Source organism: Anolis carolinensis, unplaced genomic scaffold, assembly GCF_035594765.1.
Source record: "Anolis carolinensis isolate JA03-04 unplaced genomic scaffold, rAnoCar3.1.pri scaffold_7, whole genome shotgun sequence".
In the NCBI taxonomy this organism is placed as follows: domain Eukaryota; kingdom Metazoa; phylum Chordata; class Lepidosauria; order Squamata; family Dactyloidae; genus Anolis; species Anolis carolinensis.
Window position 1 is genome coordinate 6,411,807 of NW_026943818.1, and position 14,202 is coordinate 6,426,008.

The 14,202-nt window shown below is 43.5% G+C and overlaps 1 protein-coding gene across 5 annotated transcripts in view; it reads left to right on the forward strand.

Annotated features, from left to right (window-relative positions):
- Nucleotides 1–13,641, forward strand: part of tnc (tenascin C) — an 85,141-nt gene extending 71,500 nt beyond the window's left edge. For all 5 annotated transcript variants that reach the window (XM_062960743.1, XM_062960744.1, XM_062960745.1 and 2 more), the window contains 9 exons: nt 3,540–3,659; nt 3,944–4,087; nt 4,510–4,640; nt 6,559–6,691; nt 6,953–7,104; nt 7,308–7,404; nt 9,500–9,661; nt 10,644–10,807; nt 11,931–13,641. In XM_062960743.1, coding sequence (XP_062816813.1) covers nt 3,540–3,659; nt 3,944–4,087; nt 4,510–4,640; nt 6,559–6,691; nt 6,953–7,104; nt 7,308–7,404; nt 9,500–9,661; nt 10,644–10,807; nt 11,931–12,041 — 1,214 coding nt within the window. In that variant the 3' untranslated portion in view covers nt 12,042–13,641. The remainder of the gene's footprint in view (nt 1–3,539; nt 3,660–3,943; nt 4,088–4,509; nt 4,641–6,558; nt 6,692–6,952; nt 7,105–7,307; nt 7,405–9,499; nt 9,662–10,643; nt 10,808–11,930) is intronic.
- The last annotated feature ends 561 nt before the right edge of the window (nt 13,642–14,202 follow it).

A 14,202-nucleotide genomic window follows, 5' to 3' on the forward strand; every position in this document is an offset into this window, starting at 1 on the left:
GCAAAATGTTGAGATTTTTTTGGGGTGTCCAATACCATCTATAAAATATTTTTATCCCATTTTCTTTCATAGCCATAGCATAAGTAAATTTGAGCCTAGTGTTCCAACTTTTTCCCATTCTTCCAATTTGATCAAATTCCCTAGATTTTTTGCCCATTTTATCATCCACTCTTTAATTAATTCGGTCTCTGTTTCCCATTCTAGTAATTTCGCATAAATTTTAGATATAGTCTTCTTTTCCAATTTCATAACCTTGTCCCAGAAAGTTTCTTTCTCCACAAATCCTAATTTCTTGTCTTTGTTATAATAGTCTCTTAACTGCATGTATTGAAGCCATCCTATGTTTTTGAATTGTTGGTATAACTCTTCCTGGCTTTTCAAGTTGTAGGAACTATTCTCTCTAGTCAATATATCATTGTATCTTGGACAATTTTCTCCTCCTATTTCCCTTCTTTGACACGCTTCTAGCAGGGAGATCCATAACGGCGTTTTAAAATAAAGTTTCCTTTTATATTTATCCCAGATTTTTAATAACGTGGATCGAATAAAATGTTTTCCAAAAATTGTTGTAATACAGCCTGAACCTGAGGCTGATGGGTTCACTGATAGTTTAGAGAGAATTGTGGGATTTCCTGGGGCACAAAGTGATGAACATTCAAGTCAGAGAAATGATGGTTCTTTCTGAAGAAGACCTGGCTCTGAAAGTACAAAACTCCAAGGTCAGACAGAGGAGCCAGAAACTGCAACATTAGATAAGGAGTTGGGTGAAGAACTAAGTGATTTGGAAGGTTCCCAGGGCCAAACACCTGAAGCTGTGGAGATCATCGAAAGCCTTCATTTACAGATTAGAGCAGGGGTCCTCAAACTTTTTAAGTGGAGGGCCAATTCACAGTCCTTCAGACTGCTGGGGGGCCAGACAAGGATGAAAACGTCCAAAATGAGGATTGTGGTGGTTGTTGTGTGCCTTCAAGTCATTTCAGACTTACGTAAACCCTAAGTCTAAAGTTTAGGACAGATGCCAGGTCAAGGACCTTGGAGGGCCACATCTGGCCCACGGGGCTTTGTTTGGGGACCCCTGATTTGGACAATCTCATAAGACCATAGGTAAACAAAGAGACCTCCAAAGACCATCTAAGACCATCGGTGAAGAAAGGGACCCTCAAAGGCCATCCAGATGATCTCATCAGGCCATCAGAAGACCATAGATAAGGAAAGGGACCTCAAAGACTGTCTAGATCAGGGGTCCTCAAACTTTTTAAGCCGAGGGCCGGTCCACAATCCTTCAGACTGTTGAGGGGCCAGATTATCATTTGAAAAAAATAAATAAAAACAAATTCCGATGCACACTGCACATGTCTTATTTGTAGTGCAAAAACAACAACAACAACAACAACAACAATGAAAGAACAATACAATATTTAAAAATAAAAATAATTTTAACCAACATACATTTATCGGGATTTCAATGGGAAGTGTGGTCCTCTTTCTGGCCACTGAGATAGTCAAGTTAATTAGGATTGTTGTTGTTGTTGTTGTTGTTGTTGTTGTTGTTGTTGTGTGCCTTCAAATTATTTCAGACTTTGGGCAAGCCTAAGTCTAAAATGTATTTACTTATTATTTATTTATTTACTGCATTTATTTACTACATTTGTATCACACCCTTTCTCACCCCAAAGGGGACTCAGAGTAGCTTACAAATTATATGTGCATACAATATATTATATTATTAGCATAGCACAATATTAGCATTATATATTACTATATTGAACTATACCACTATACTATAATATTATTAGTAATATTATATGTAATATAGAATATAATATTATTATATGGTATTATTATTAGTGTTATATTGTATTACGTTATAATATTATTATCAATATTATATGTATGTACAATATATTATATTATAAAACTGAGGGCGGGGGCCAGGTAAATGACCTCGGAGGGCCGCATCCGGCCCCCGGGCCTTAGTTTGGGGACCCCTGGTCTAGATGGTTTCATAAGACCATAGGTAAGGAAAGCGGGCCACAAAACCCATCTAGACAATCTCATAAAACCATAGGTAAGGAGAAGGGGCCCTCAAAGGCCATCTAGACAGTCTCATAGGACTATAGGTATGGAAAGTGACCTCCAGAGCCATCTAGACCAGGGATCCTCAAACTTTTTAAGCCGAGGGCCAGTCCACAATCCTTCAGACTGTTGAGGGGCCGGATTATCATTTGAAAAATAAAAATAAAAACAAATTCCGATGCACACTGCACATGTCTTATTTGTAGTGCAAAAACAACAACAACAACAATGAAAGAACAATACAATATTTAAAAATAAAAATAATTTTAACCAACATACATTTATCAGGATTTCAATGGGAAGTGTGGTCCTGTTTCTGGCCACTGAGATAGTCAAGTTAATTAGGGTTGTTGTTGTTGTTGTTGTTGTTGTTGTTGTTGTTGTGTGACTTCAAATTATTTCAGACTTTGGGCAAGCCTAAGTCTAAAATGTATTTACTTATTATTTATTTATTTACTGCATTTATTTACTACATTTGTATCACAATCTTTCTCACCCCAAAGGGGACTCAGAGTGGCTTACAAATTATATGTACATACAATATATTATATTATTAGCATAGCACAATATTAGCATTATATATTACTATATTGACTATACCACTATACTATAATATTATTAGTAATATTATATGTAATATAGAATATATAATTAATATTATTATATGGTATTATTATTAGTATTATATTGTATAACATTATAATATTATTATCAATATTATATGTATATACAATATATTATATTATTTAAAATGATATAAAAATATTATATTATAAAACTGAGGGCGGGGGCCAGGTAAATGACCTTGGAGGGCCACATCCAGCCCCCGGGCCTTAGTTTGGGGACCCCTGATCTAGACAGTCTCATAAGGCTGTAGCTAAGAAAAGAGACCTTCAAAGACCATCTAGACAGTCTCCTAAGACCATAGGTAAGCAAAGAGACCTCCAAAGACCAGGTAGACTTAGGTCAACCCTAAGTCTAAAGTTTAGGACAGGGACCAGGTCAATGACCTTGGAAGGCCGCATCCGGCCCCCGGGCCTTAGTTTGGGGACCCCTGGATTAGAGCATAAAACAGAAAACTCTGGATGGAGTGTCTGCATGGGAAAATTGAGGAGAGATTTCATGGGAAGCAAAATGACTTCATGGCTGTCTATTAATGGGCAAGTTGTTTTCCTAAGAGTTAGTTCAGGCAACGTAGCGTTCAAGGGAGAAGCTAAGCCTGAATTCTCATTTCAAGCCAAGCCTTCGTTTTGCATTCAAGTATTCTGGAAGCTTTATACGTCCTTGTTTTGATATTCTTGATCAAGATTTACTAAATATACCTTGTTGGCCTCTTTTGTGGTGCTGTGTTCATAGGGGTTTCCAGGCCTGGGTTACAACAGAGACCCACATATAGCTTTCTTAAGATCAGTGAAGAAGAGGTGAATGACTAATATATTAATTTATGTCTTCTATCTCTCTAGCTCTGGATAGCCCTTCAGGACTAAAGGCTGTAAACATAACCGAATCTGAAGCATTGGCTGTCTGGCAACCAGCAATAGCTGCAGTAGATGAATATGTGATTTCCTACATTACTGATGGTGGTAAGTCAAGCAGAACTTTTCATATTGCATCGTTCTATTGTCAAGCACAAATCTAGGGACCACATAGAATGTGGCCATTAAATACATGTACCTGATGAGTCTAAGGTCCCTTCTACACAGCTGAATAAAATCCCACATTATCTGCTTTGAACTGGAATATATGGACTCAGATAACCCAGTTCAAACCAGATATTGTGGAATTTTCTTCCTTCTGAATTACATGGCTGTGTGGAAGGGTCCTAAGATGTTTCCTTATGTTGATTTGTTCCTCCTTTTTTGTTTAGCACCGGAAGTGACGCAGAGCGTCTCTGGAAATACTGTGGAATATGATCTCTTTGACCTCCGTCCAGCCTCTGAGTACACACTCAGGATTTACGCCATTAAGGACTCACAGAAAAGTCGAATCATCTCCACCAAGTTTACTACAGGTATGGTGGTCAGGGCCCCCCCCTCCAGGTATAATCATGGCTGGCCCTGCTCAGCTTCCAAGATAAGGCATCTAGTTGAAGTGGAGAACATGGATGGGATCTTCTCTAGATCTAGTTCCATCCTTCTTTCAGAAATCTCAATAGAAAGAGAACATAATCAGACCCATTGTGAATTGTTGGTCCAACTTAAATGACCTCTGGCACAATTTGAAATCAGCGGAAGCTTTTTACAAAAATGAAGCCCACATTCCGAGTTCTTCCTAACTGAAATCTTGCATCTCTTCTAATTATTAAATGCAAATGTATATGATACGTCACAAGTGTGATTTGGATGTGGTTATCCCTTTACATCTATTATGTAGTTACTATAATGCATATGCATCAAAAGCATTTACCTATACCTTTTCTTGTGTTCTTGGCAGCTCTTGATGCTCCAAAGGACCTGACCACCACTGATGTCCAGTCCGAAACAGCCCTGGTGAAATGGAAGCCTCCCCGTGCTCCAGTCACAGGCTACCTCCTCACCTATGAGTCCATTGATGGTAGGCTCAAGGTAAGCAATGGATCCAATCCAACAGTCTACAGGACAAGGACATTGTTTTGTGTGCATGTATCCCCATGTTCAATCCTCAACATTTTCAAGTTGGGTTAGGACAGTGGTTCTCAACCTGGGGTCTCCAGATGCTTTTGGACTACAACTCCCAGAAATCCTAGTCAGTTGACCAACTGTTGGGATTTCTGGAAGTTGAAGGCCAAAACCATCTGAGGACCCCAGGCTGAGGACCACTGAGTTAGGAGAAGGAACTTGGTGGAAGCTCCTTCCTTGGAAGCTTTTAAATGGAGGCTGGATAGCCATCTGCTTTTCATGGCATGGGGTTGGACTAGATGGTCCATGTGGTCTCTCCCAACTCAATAATTCTATACAATTCCTCTCTGAAACCCTAGACAACTGCTGTCAATCAGTAGAATGGGAAATGCATGGTCCACTGTATTGTTATTATATTGTGTGCCTTGTTTCTGACTTATGGAGACCCTAGGGCAATGGTTCTCAACCTATGGGTCCACAGATGTTTTGGCCTTCAACTCTCAGAGTAAACCGGATGGATTTCTGGGAGTTGAAGGTCAAAAACATCTGGGAACCCCAGATTGAGGACCACTGAGTTAGGAGCAGGAATTTGGTGGAAGCTCCTTCTTTGGAAGCTTTTAAACAGAGGCTGGATAGCCATCTGCTTTTCATGGCATAGGGTTGGACTAGATGGTCCATGTGGTCTCTTCCAACTCTATAATACTATACAGTTCCTCTCTGAAACCCTAGACAACTGCTATCAACCAGTAGAATGGGAAATGCATGGTCCACTGTATTGTTATTGTGTTGAGTGCCTTGTTTCTGACTTATGGAGACCCTAAGGCAATGGTTCTCAACCTATGTGTCCCCAGATGTTTTAGCCTTCAACTCCCAGAGTAAACTGGCTGGGATTTCTGGGAGTTGAAGGCCAAAAACATCTGGGGACCCCAGATTGAGGACCACTGAGTTAGGAGAAGGAACTTGGTGGAAGCTCCTTCCTTGGAAGCTTTTAAACAGAGGCTGGATGGCCATCTGCATTTCATGGCATGGGGTTGGACTAGATGGTCCATGTGGTCTCTCCCAACTCTATGATTCTATACAGTTCCTCTCTGAAACCTTAAACAACTGCTGTCAATCAGGAGAATGGGAAATACATGGTCCACTGTATTGTTATTGTATTTGTGCCTTGTTTCTGACGTATGGAGACCCTAAGGCAGTGGTTCTCAACCTATGGGTCCCCAGATGTTTTGGCCTTCAACTCCCAGAGTAAACTGGCTGGGATTTCTGGGAGTTGTAGGCCAAAACACCTGAGGACCCACAGGTTGAGAATCACTGACCTAAGGTGTGACTTTCTTGGCAATCTTTGTTAATAAGGAGTTGGGTCTCTGTCTTCCTCTGAGACTGAGACATTGAGACTTCCCATGGTAGTGTATTTCCATGACCAAACAAGGGTTTGAACCATGGTCTCTGGTCCTAGTCTAATGCCCAGAGCACTACAGAGACTGCAGTTCCTCCAATTAGATATCAGAACTATACTAATATTCTTCACCCACGTTTCTTTTATATCGTGATGCCCATTATTCTGCCGTGGGAGGGATGCATCTAAATACATTATTAATCCAATGGATGGAAACATTACATGAAAGTGCATGTACCTGACATTTTAGCCACACTGCTTGAACTGAGAACATATGAAACATTCATTTTCAGCCAACGGTCTCCTCCTTCTCACAGGGAGATGGCATGAGTAGCTCCTATTAGGACCAGCGATGTCCTCATAAATCATTTAAATTGTTTTCCTAGAGGCCCATGAATCATTCAACCAAGGACACGCAGACATTTTAAAGCTGTAAGAGCTTTGGTCCTTCAACCAAAAGTGATCTTCCATTATTGATACTCTCTGCAGGAGGTGATCCTGGGACCTGAATCCACATCCTACGGATTGTCAGACCTAAGTCCATCCACACAGTACATTGTGAAGTTGCAGGCATTGAACCTGAACCTGAGAAGCAAGATCATCCAAGCGGTCTTCACCACAAGTATGATACATATATGGCATTTGGGGACTGGAGCATGGCCATAACCATATATATTTTTCAATACAACAGTAGTGTCGCTGGTTAGTTTTGGCCAGGATATTGTAGAACTGGAGAGACAGGAGGTAGGTTGTGACACAGAAGCAGGGGATTAGCAATAGATTATATCCCATTTCTAAGCTTCTAGGCATTCCAGATATGTTTTTTTGGTCACCAATGGTGGAATTCAAGTTTTCATTCTTTGTTTGCTTCCTTTCTCTGCAGCCGGGCTCCTGTATCCTTACCCCAGGGATTGTTCCCAAGCTCTACTGAATGGAGAGACAACCTCTGGCCTCTACACCATTTATTTAAATGGTGACCAGTCTCAGCCAGTAGAAGTTTACTGTGACATGACTTCTGATGGTGGAGGATGGATTGTGAGTATTTATTTACTAGTTCAATTTTTAGTTTTTTGTATTATTATTTTATATTTTTTAAACTGCATTCACCAGATTCCAGATTCATGGTCTTTCTTACCTGTGGTTGATGCGAAATGGTGTCGATTAGGCTTGTGCACAGACTCTACTCCGCAGGTAGGTTGCATTGTTTTAATACCAACGGTTCCTTTCTGTGTTGCCAGGTGTTTTTAAGAAGGCAGAACGGAGCAGAGGATTTCTACAGAAACTGGAGGACATATGAGGCTGGCTTTGGTGACCCCAAGGGTGAATTCTGGATGGGTAAGTGGCTGCAATGAAATGCTGGATGGAGCATTAGGAGAGGGATGGAAAGAATATACATTACACACAGTTGGAAAAAGAATGTGGCCATTACAGTTACTTTCCGATGATCAAGGCTTTCTGTTACACCCCAAGGTAGCGAGAGCACCCTGAAAACCACACTGGAGCCAGATTCATAAGCAAAGCAGTTTATTATAGGATATATATATATATATATATATATATATATATATATATATGCAAGCAAATAGCATAAAAAGTCAATAGAGGAATTAGTCCATAGTATAAAGTCTGTGACTGTTCAACACAAGTACAGTAAAGTCTTTCAATATTGTAATCCACAAAGGGAACTCGATAGTTTCGCCAAGAAGTTGGAGTAGTCCGTAACACTGTCCAAACTGGGTCAGCCAGAAGTTGCAAGGAACAAGGACAAGACACTGTAATCCACAAGGGAAGCAGTTGCCAAGGAGTTGTGGATTCGAGGTTAACAAGGCAAGGTATACTCGGGAGTCATGAAGCACGAACACAGCCTGGAAATTCTGAAATCAGGCATGGGAACAAGGCAAGGAGCAAGAGGCAGGAACATAGCTTCTTCTTCCAGGAATATCAAAGTTGACACCGCAAACAGAGCAGGGAGAGAGGAACCTTTAAGGAGTACTCAAGGCTACAAGTCAATGAGATTTGGGACGCGCAGAATTTCACATGGGAAAGTTAGTCATTAGTGCATCTCAGAGCCAAACGTCGACTCCGTCTCACTCCCTCCCTTTGACTCCTTTCCTTTGCAAAAGATTCTCTGCGATTAAAAGCATCATCCTCCCCTGCGTCAACAACATCTGGCAAAGCCAACCTTGACTGAGGATCGGAATGTTCGCCAATTAACGGAGTCTCTGGCTCCACTACTTCGGGCACTTGCAGAGGCATTGGGCTTTGCTCCAAGTCCTGGATGGGCCCAAAATCTGAATCAAACTCTGAATCAGAGTCCAACTCCTGCTGTAGTACAGGCCGCAGCGACTGAGTTACAACACTTTCGCAGAGCACCATTACTATAGTTGCATTCCTATAAACCAAAATGGCAGCACTCTCCAACTGTCTCAATTTGGCACAGAGAGGTTGGATCTACACTGCCATGTAGTGCCGTTTGAGCTACATTATGTGATGCAGTTCAATGCAGTTCTAACTGCATTATATGCATTTCCTTTCTGGGGAGAATCTTGTTGCATTCTAGCTTTCATCCAGCACCACACCACAATCCAGTAGTACTAACTACAGCAATTTATTAAGAAAAACAAGTACAAAGGAGGGCCTTTTCCAAAAGAGCAGTAGAAAGGAGATATACAATAGCAATAGTCCATATAAAAAAAGAATAGTACAGTAGAGTCTCAGTTATCCAACATAAACGGGCTGGCAGAACGTCGGATAAGCGAATATGTTGGATAATAAAGCGAGATTAAGGAGAAGCCTAATAAACATCAAATTAGGTTATGATTTTACAAATTAAGCACCAAAACATCATGTTATACAACACAGTTGACAGAAAAAGTAGTTCAATATGCAGTCATGCTATGTAGTAATTACTGTATTTACAAATTTAGCACCAAAAAATCACAATGTATTGAAAAGATTGACTACAAAAATGCGTTGGATAATCCAGAATGTTGGATAAGCGAGTGTTGGATAAGTGAGACTCTACTGTACTTCAAAAATGACAACGTACATGAAATCAAGGAAGTCACAATCAGAGGCGTAAATCCATAAGCATGAAAGCAGGAACTTTTCCGAAGGCAAAACTCTTTCAGGAACATAGACAAACACAAGAAGCTTGAGAGCTTAGACAGGAACTTGAACCTTTTGGTTACATTGTTTGCGCTAAGACACACTAAATAAACATGACTTAATTTAAGCCCAAGCCCAACCAAGAAGCCATGAGATCATACCTCACACACCTGGATTTCAAGCCAACTAATCATAGGAGTCTATGCTCCATGTTGGAGGCTGTGAACAACAACTTTTGTCGGAAGCAAAATCCTAGTTGGAATGCCAGAAGATGACTGGGAAAACCTCCTCTTGTGTTCTGACCGTACTCTGTTTCTTGTAGGTCTGGATAAGCTGCACAAGATCACTTCCGCAGCCCAGTACGAATTGCGTGTGGATCTGCGGGATCACGGAGAGACTGCCTATGCTCTCTATGAAAAGTTCACTGTGGGAGATTCCAGGACTCGCTACCGGCTCAAAGTTGATGGATACAGTGGCACAGCAGGTGGGTCTCCTGGTCTGTCTAGAACAGTGGTTCCCAAACTATTTGGCCAACTTTCCAGAAAAAAATATTACTCAGCACACCCTGGAAAGGGGGGCGTGGCTTAGAGGGGTGGGCGTGGCTCCTGCTCAAGAGGGCGGGACTGAGCCTTTCCCCTGGTCCAAGATGCAGGGCTGGGAGGGGGAGGTGGGCGGGGCCACAAATGGGCGGCCAGAACTGGGATGGGTGGAGTTACAAGCTCTGAGGCAGGGCTGAGCTTCTATCCCTTTCCTGCGGTGCCTGCCAGGACACAAGAAGTGGGGCTAGAGGAGGGGGCAGGGCCTCTTCCCAAGTGCCTGACGGGGCTGAACCTCTATACCCCGCCCCCGTGTTCTAACAAGCACCTCAGGGGAGGTATACAGAGGCTCAGCCCTGTCTTGTGCTCTTGGAAAGAGGCCCCGCCCCCACCCCAGCCCTGCCCTTTAGTCCTAAAAGGCCTCTCAGGAGAGATATAGAGGCTCAGCCCTGTCTCTGGCTCTTGGAAGGAGGCCCCGCCCCCTTTCCTAGCTCCGCCCTCTGTGTCCTAACAAGGATCTCAGGAGAGGTATAGATTCTCAGTCCTGTCTCAGGCTCTTGGGAAGAAGCCACACCCCTCCCCTGGCCCCGCCCCTGTGTCCTAATAGGTGCCATCACCGCCCCCTGGATCGCTGCAGCGCCCACCAGGGGGCAGTAGCACCCACTTTGGGAATCACTGGTCTAGAAGCTGAAACGCATAACATGAAAAGTCCTTCAAATCTGCATAATTTTGGAGGAATATTATATATTCCTCCAAAACTATTTAAAGTATATTTTCTTGCTTCTGAAACCACTGAAGATTGACAACCTTGCCTCTTAGAATCGATCTCTTTTTCAACAATTTGAACCGGTTCTCCACTTTCTACTGGCACCGTTACTTTGAAAACAAATAATCTAAGGTATGCATTTTGTTCTCATTCCTATGATATAGGTGATTCCATGACGTACCATAATGGAAGGTCCTTCTCGACCTATGACAAAGACAACGATTCGGCCATCACAAACTGCGCGCTATCGTACAAAGGAGCTTTCTGGTACAAAAACTGCCACCGGGTCAACCTGATGGGGAGATATGGGGACAACAGCCACAGCCAGGTAAGGCTTGTTGATTTATTTGCTCTTGTAAGAAGTTTATTGAATGGGTTGCTGTGAGTTTTTCCAGCCATGTTCTAGAAGTATTCTCTTCTGACCAAACAAACTAACTAACTAGCTGACCTTTTCAGGACCAACTATGACAATAGGGCTGGGCTGTGGCGTAGCTGATTAGTAACCAGTTGCAATAAATCACTACTGACTGAGAGGTCACAAGTTCGAAGCCAGTCCGGGTCGGATTGAGCTCCCAACCAATAATAACATAGCTCGCTGTTGACCTAAGCAGCTTGAAAGACAGCTAATTTAACTAATTTATGACACCGTAAGAACTTCCAGCAGTGTGTGGAGGTTGTGAGGTATATGAATTGGCTGTCACAATGTCAGTTCTTGGAAGTTCTCGGATACAAAACAGGCTCACACAGGCAAATCCTTGGAAACACTTTATTGATCCTTCTTACCAAGTTGAAAAAGAAGCTACTTCTGACTAAATCCCGCCAAAACACTAGTATATCAAAACCACCACCCCACGGCCCCCCTTCTACACTACACCTATTTATTTATTTATTTGTTTGTTTACAGTATTTATATTCCGCCCTTCTCACCCCGAAGGGGACTCAGGGCGGATCACATTACACATATAAGGCAAATATTCAATGCCTTTAACATAGAACAAAGACAAGACAAACATAGGCTCCAAACTGGCCTCGAACTCATGACCTCTTGATCAGAGTGATTTGTTGCAGCTGGCTGCAGCTGGCTGGTTGCTCACCAGCCTGCGCCACAGCCCAGGCCTAACTGCTAACATTCCATTCCCAGACAGAGCAAGGCCCTTCCTGTACTCCCATTCCAATTAACGGGCATGGTGTGAACGGGTCAGCTTGTTGGGAATAGCTGAGACGAGCACATCCTGACATACAACCTCTGAGGATGCCTGCCATAGATGTGGGTGAAACATCAGGAGAGAGTGCTTCTGGAACATGGCGATACAGCCCGAAAAACATACAACAACCACCAAAATGGTGGGAAGTTGAATATGCTCTCATTGAAATATGATCCAAATGCATCCCTCCCCAATCTCTGTCATGCAGATTTAAATTCATTCGCCAACTTTGCTTGTCCTTTGCAGGGCGTCAACTGGTTCCACTGGAAAGGCCACGAATATTCCATCCAATTTGCCGAGATGAAACTGAGGCCCTACAGCTTCCGCAACCTGGAAGGGAGGCGGAAAAGAGCATAGACCACGCTCCGGAGTCCAAGAGAGAGATGAAAATTGAACTGGGGAGAAAGTTTGTTTTGTTTCTTCCCGGATTATTGGGGAAGGGAAATTAGCAGCGAGGATGGGTCCTTTACCAAAGCATTGGTGCCGCTCAACCTAACCTTGGCTCCTTTGACCGTGTTTTTTAAAATAAGGGAGGGATCGTGGGTGGGAAAGCCTTCTTCGAACCATAGCATGCTCAATGGGGCACCCTTCTTCTGTACATAAATGGCACCAAAGATGACGATCCAGAGGGAGATTTGGGGAGGCAATTTTCTATAATGTCTCCCTCCGAAACTCTTTGGTCGACATCAGGGCCGGCCCTAGGTAATTTTCAAGTGTAAGCAAACAGTATTTTTCCGCCCCACCCCCAGATGAATCAGGATGGCTGGCCCTGGCACCTCAACAACGGCCCTAGCGGATGTTGCGCCACCCGCAGTTGCTTATAGCTTCAGCCGCCCCTGGTCGATATAAATCAGTGGTTCCCAAACTTATTTGGCCTGCCGCCCCCTTTCCAGACAAAATATGGCTCAGTGCTCGCTGGAAAGGGGGCGTGGCTTAGAGGGGTGGGCGTGGCTTCTTCTCAAGGGGGCGGGGCTGAGCCTCTCCCCTAGTCCAAGATGCAGGGCTGCGAGGAGGAGGTGGGAGGGGCCACAAATGGGCAGCCAGGACTGGGATGGGCGGAGTTATGAGCTCTGAGGTAGGGCTGAGCTTCTATCCCTGTCCTGCGGTGCCTGCCAAGACACAGGGGGCGGGACTAAAGGAGGGGGCGTGGCCTCTATACCCTGCCCCATGTTCTAACAAGCACCTCAGGGGAGGTCTACAGAGACTTTTGGGAAGAGGCCCCGCCCACGCCCCAGCCCCGCCCTTTAGTCCTAAAAGTCCTCTCAGGAGAGGTATAGATGCTCAGCCCTGTCTCAGGCAATTGGAAGGAGACCCCGCCCCCATCCCTAGCCCCGCCCTTTAGTCCTAAAAGGCCTCTCAGGAGAGGTATAGATGCTCAGCCCTGTCTTGGGCTCTTGGGAAGAAGCCACGCCCGCTCCTCTAGCTCCGCCCCCTGTGTCCTAGCAGGTGCCTCAGGGACTCAGCCCTGTCTCTGGCACTTAGGAAGAGGCCCCGCCCTTCCCCTGGCCCCGCCCCCGTGTCCTAATAGGTAGCACCCACTTTGGGAATCACTGATATAAATCTTTGGGCAAGGGCTCTTTAAGAGCAGTGATGTGGAAAACAAACTTTGCTTATCTTTTTCCCGTTCAGAAACATGTCACTTTCTCATCAGCATTGTTAGCCATACTTCAGCTTGAGCTGGTCATCTCTATGTTTATTTTTTGTTCTTCCTTTCCAACCATATATGCGTATATATGGCGGAAAAAGCGGGCACGAAGACAAGCCATCCCGTTTCCACATTTTTCTGCCCAAAATTAATATTATTAATATAATGGGGAAATAATAAGGTTGACAGTAATAAGCTAAAATTTGGTCAAGAAAGAGAAAAACCCATGCTTTCCAAAAGACAACAGGGCAGTGTCTGATTGTAAATGTTTTTAAAGAAGCAGAATTGAATAAAAGCACAATTTTACTTTTATGGAGACGTCCAGCTTTTTTTCTGTGTTGTATTGCATTACATGCATCTTTGTGCCTATATATACAGTACTAATGTACAGGAGCCCCCAGTGGTGCAGCGTGTTAAACCGCTGAACTGCTGAATTTGCTGACCGAAAGGTTTCCAGATTCGAATCCGGGGAGCGGGGTGAGCTCCCGCTATTAGCTCCAGCTTCTGCCGACCTCGCAGTTCAAAAACATGTAAATGTGAGTAGATCGATAGGTACTGCTCCGGCAGGAAGGTAACGGCAATCAAACAGTCGTGCCAGTGGCACATGACCTTGGAGGTGTCTATGGACAACGCCGGCTCTTCAGCTTAGAAATGGAGATGGAATCGGACACTCTGGACTTAATGTCAAAGGAAAACCTTTACTATACTAAAAATAATTTATTTCTTCAAAAAATACATCTTCCTTTCTAACAGCAGAGGGCAGACAAGCTCCACCTTGGTGAGCCAAAACCTTGTAATATTTGATACCAGATGCTTTCAAAGTTACTTATTAAAACTAGACCTCAGTAATGTGTTGTTGAAAGCTTTCATGGG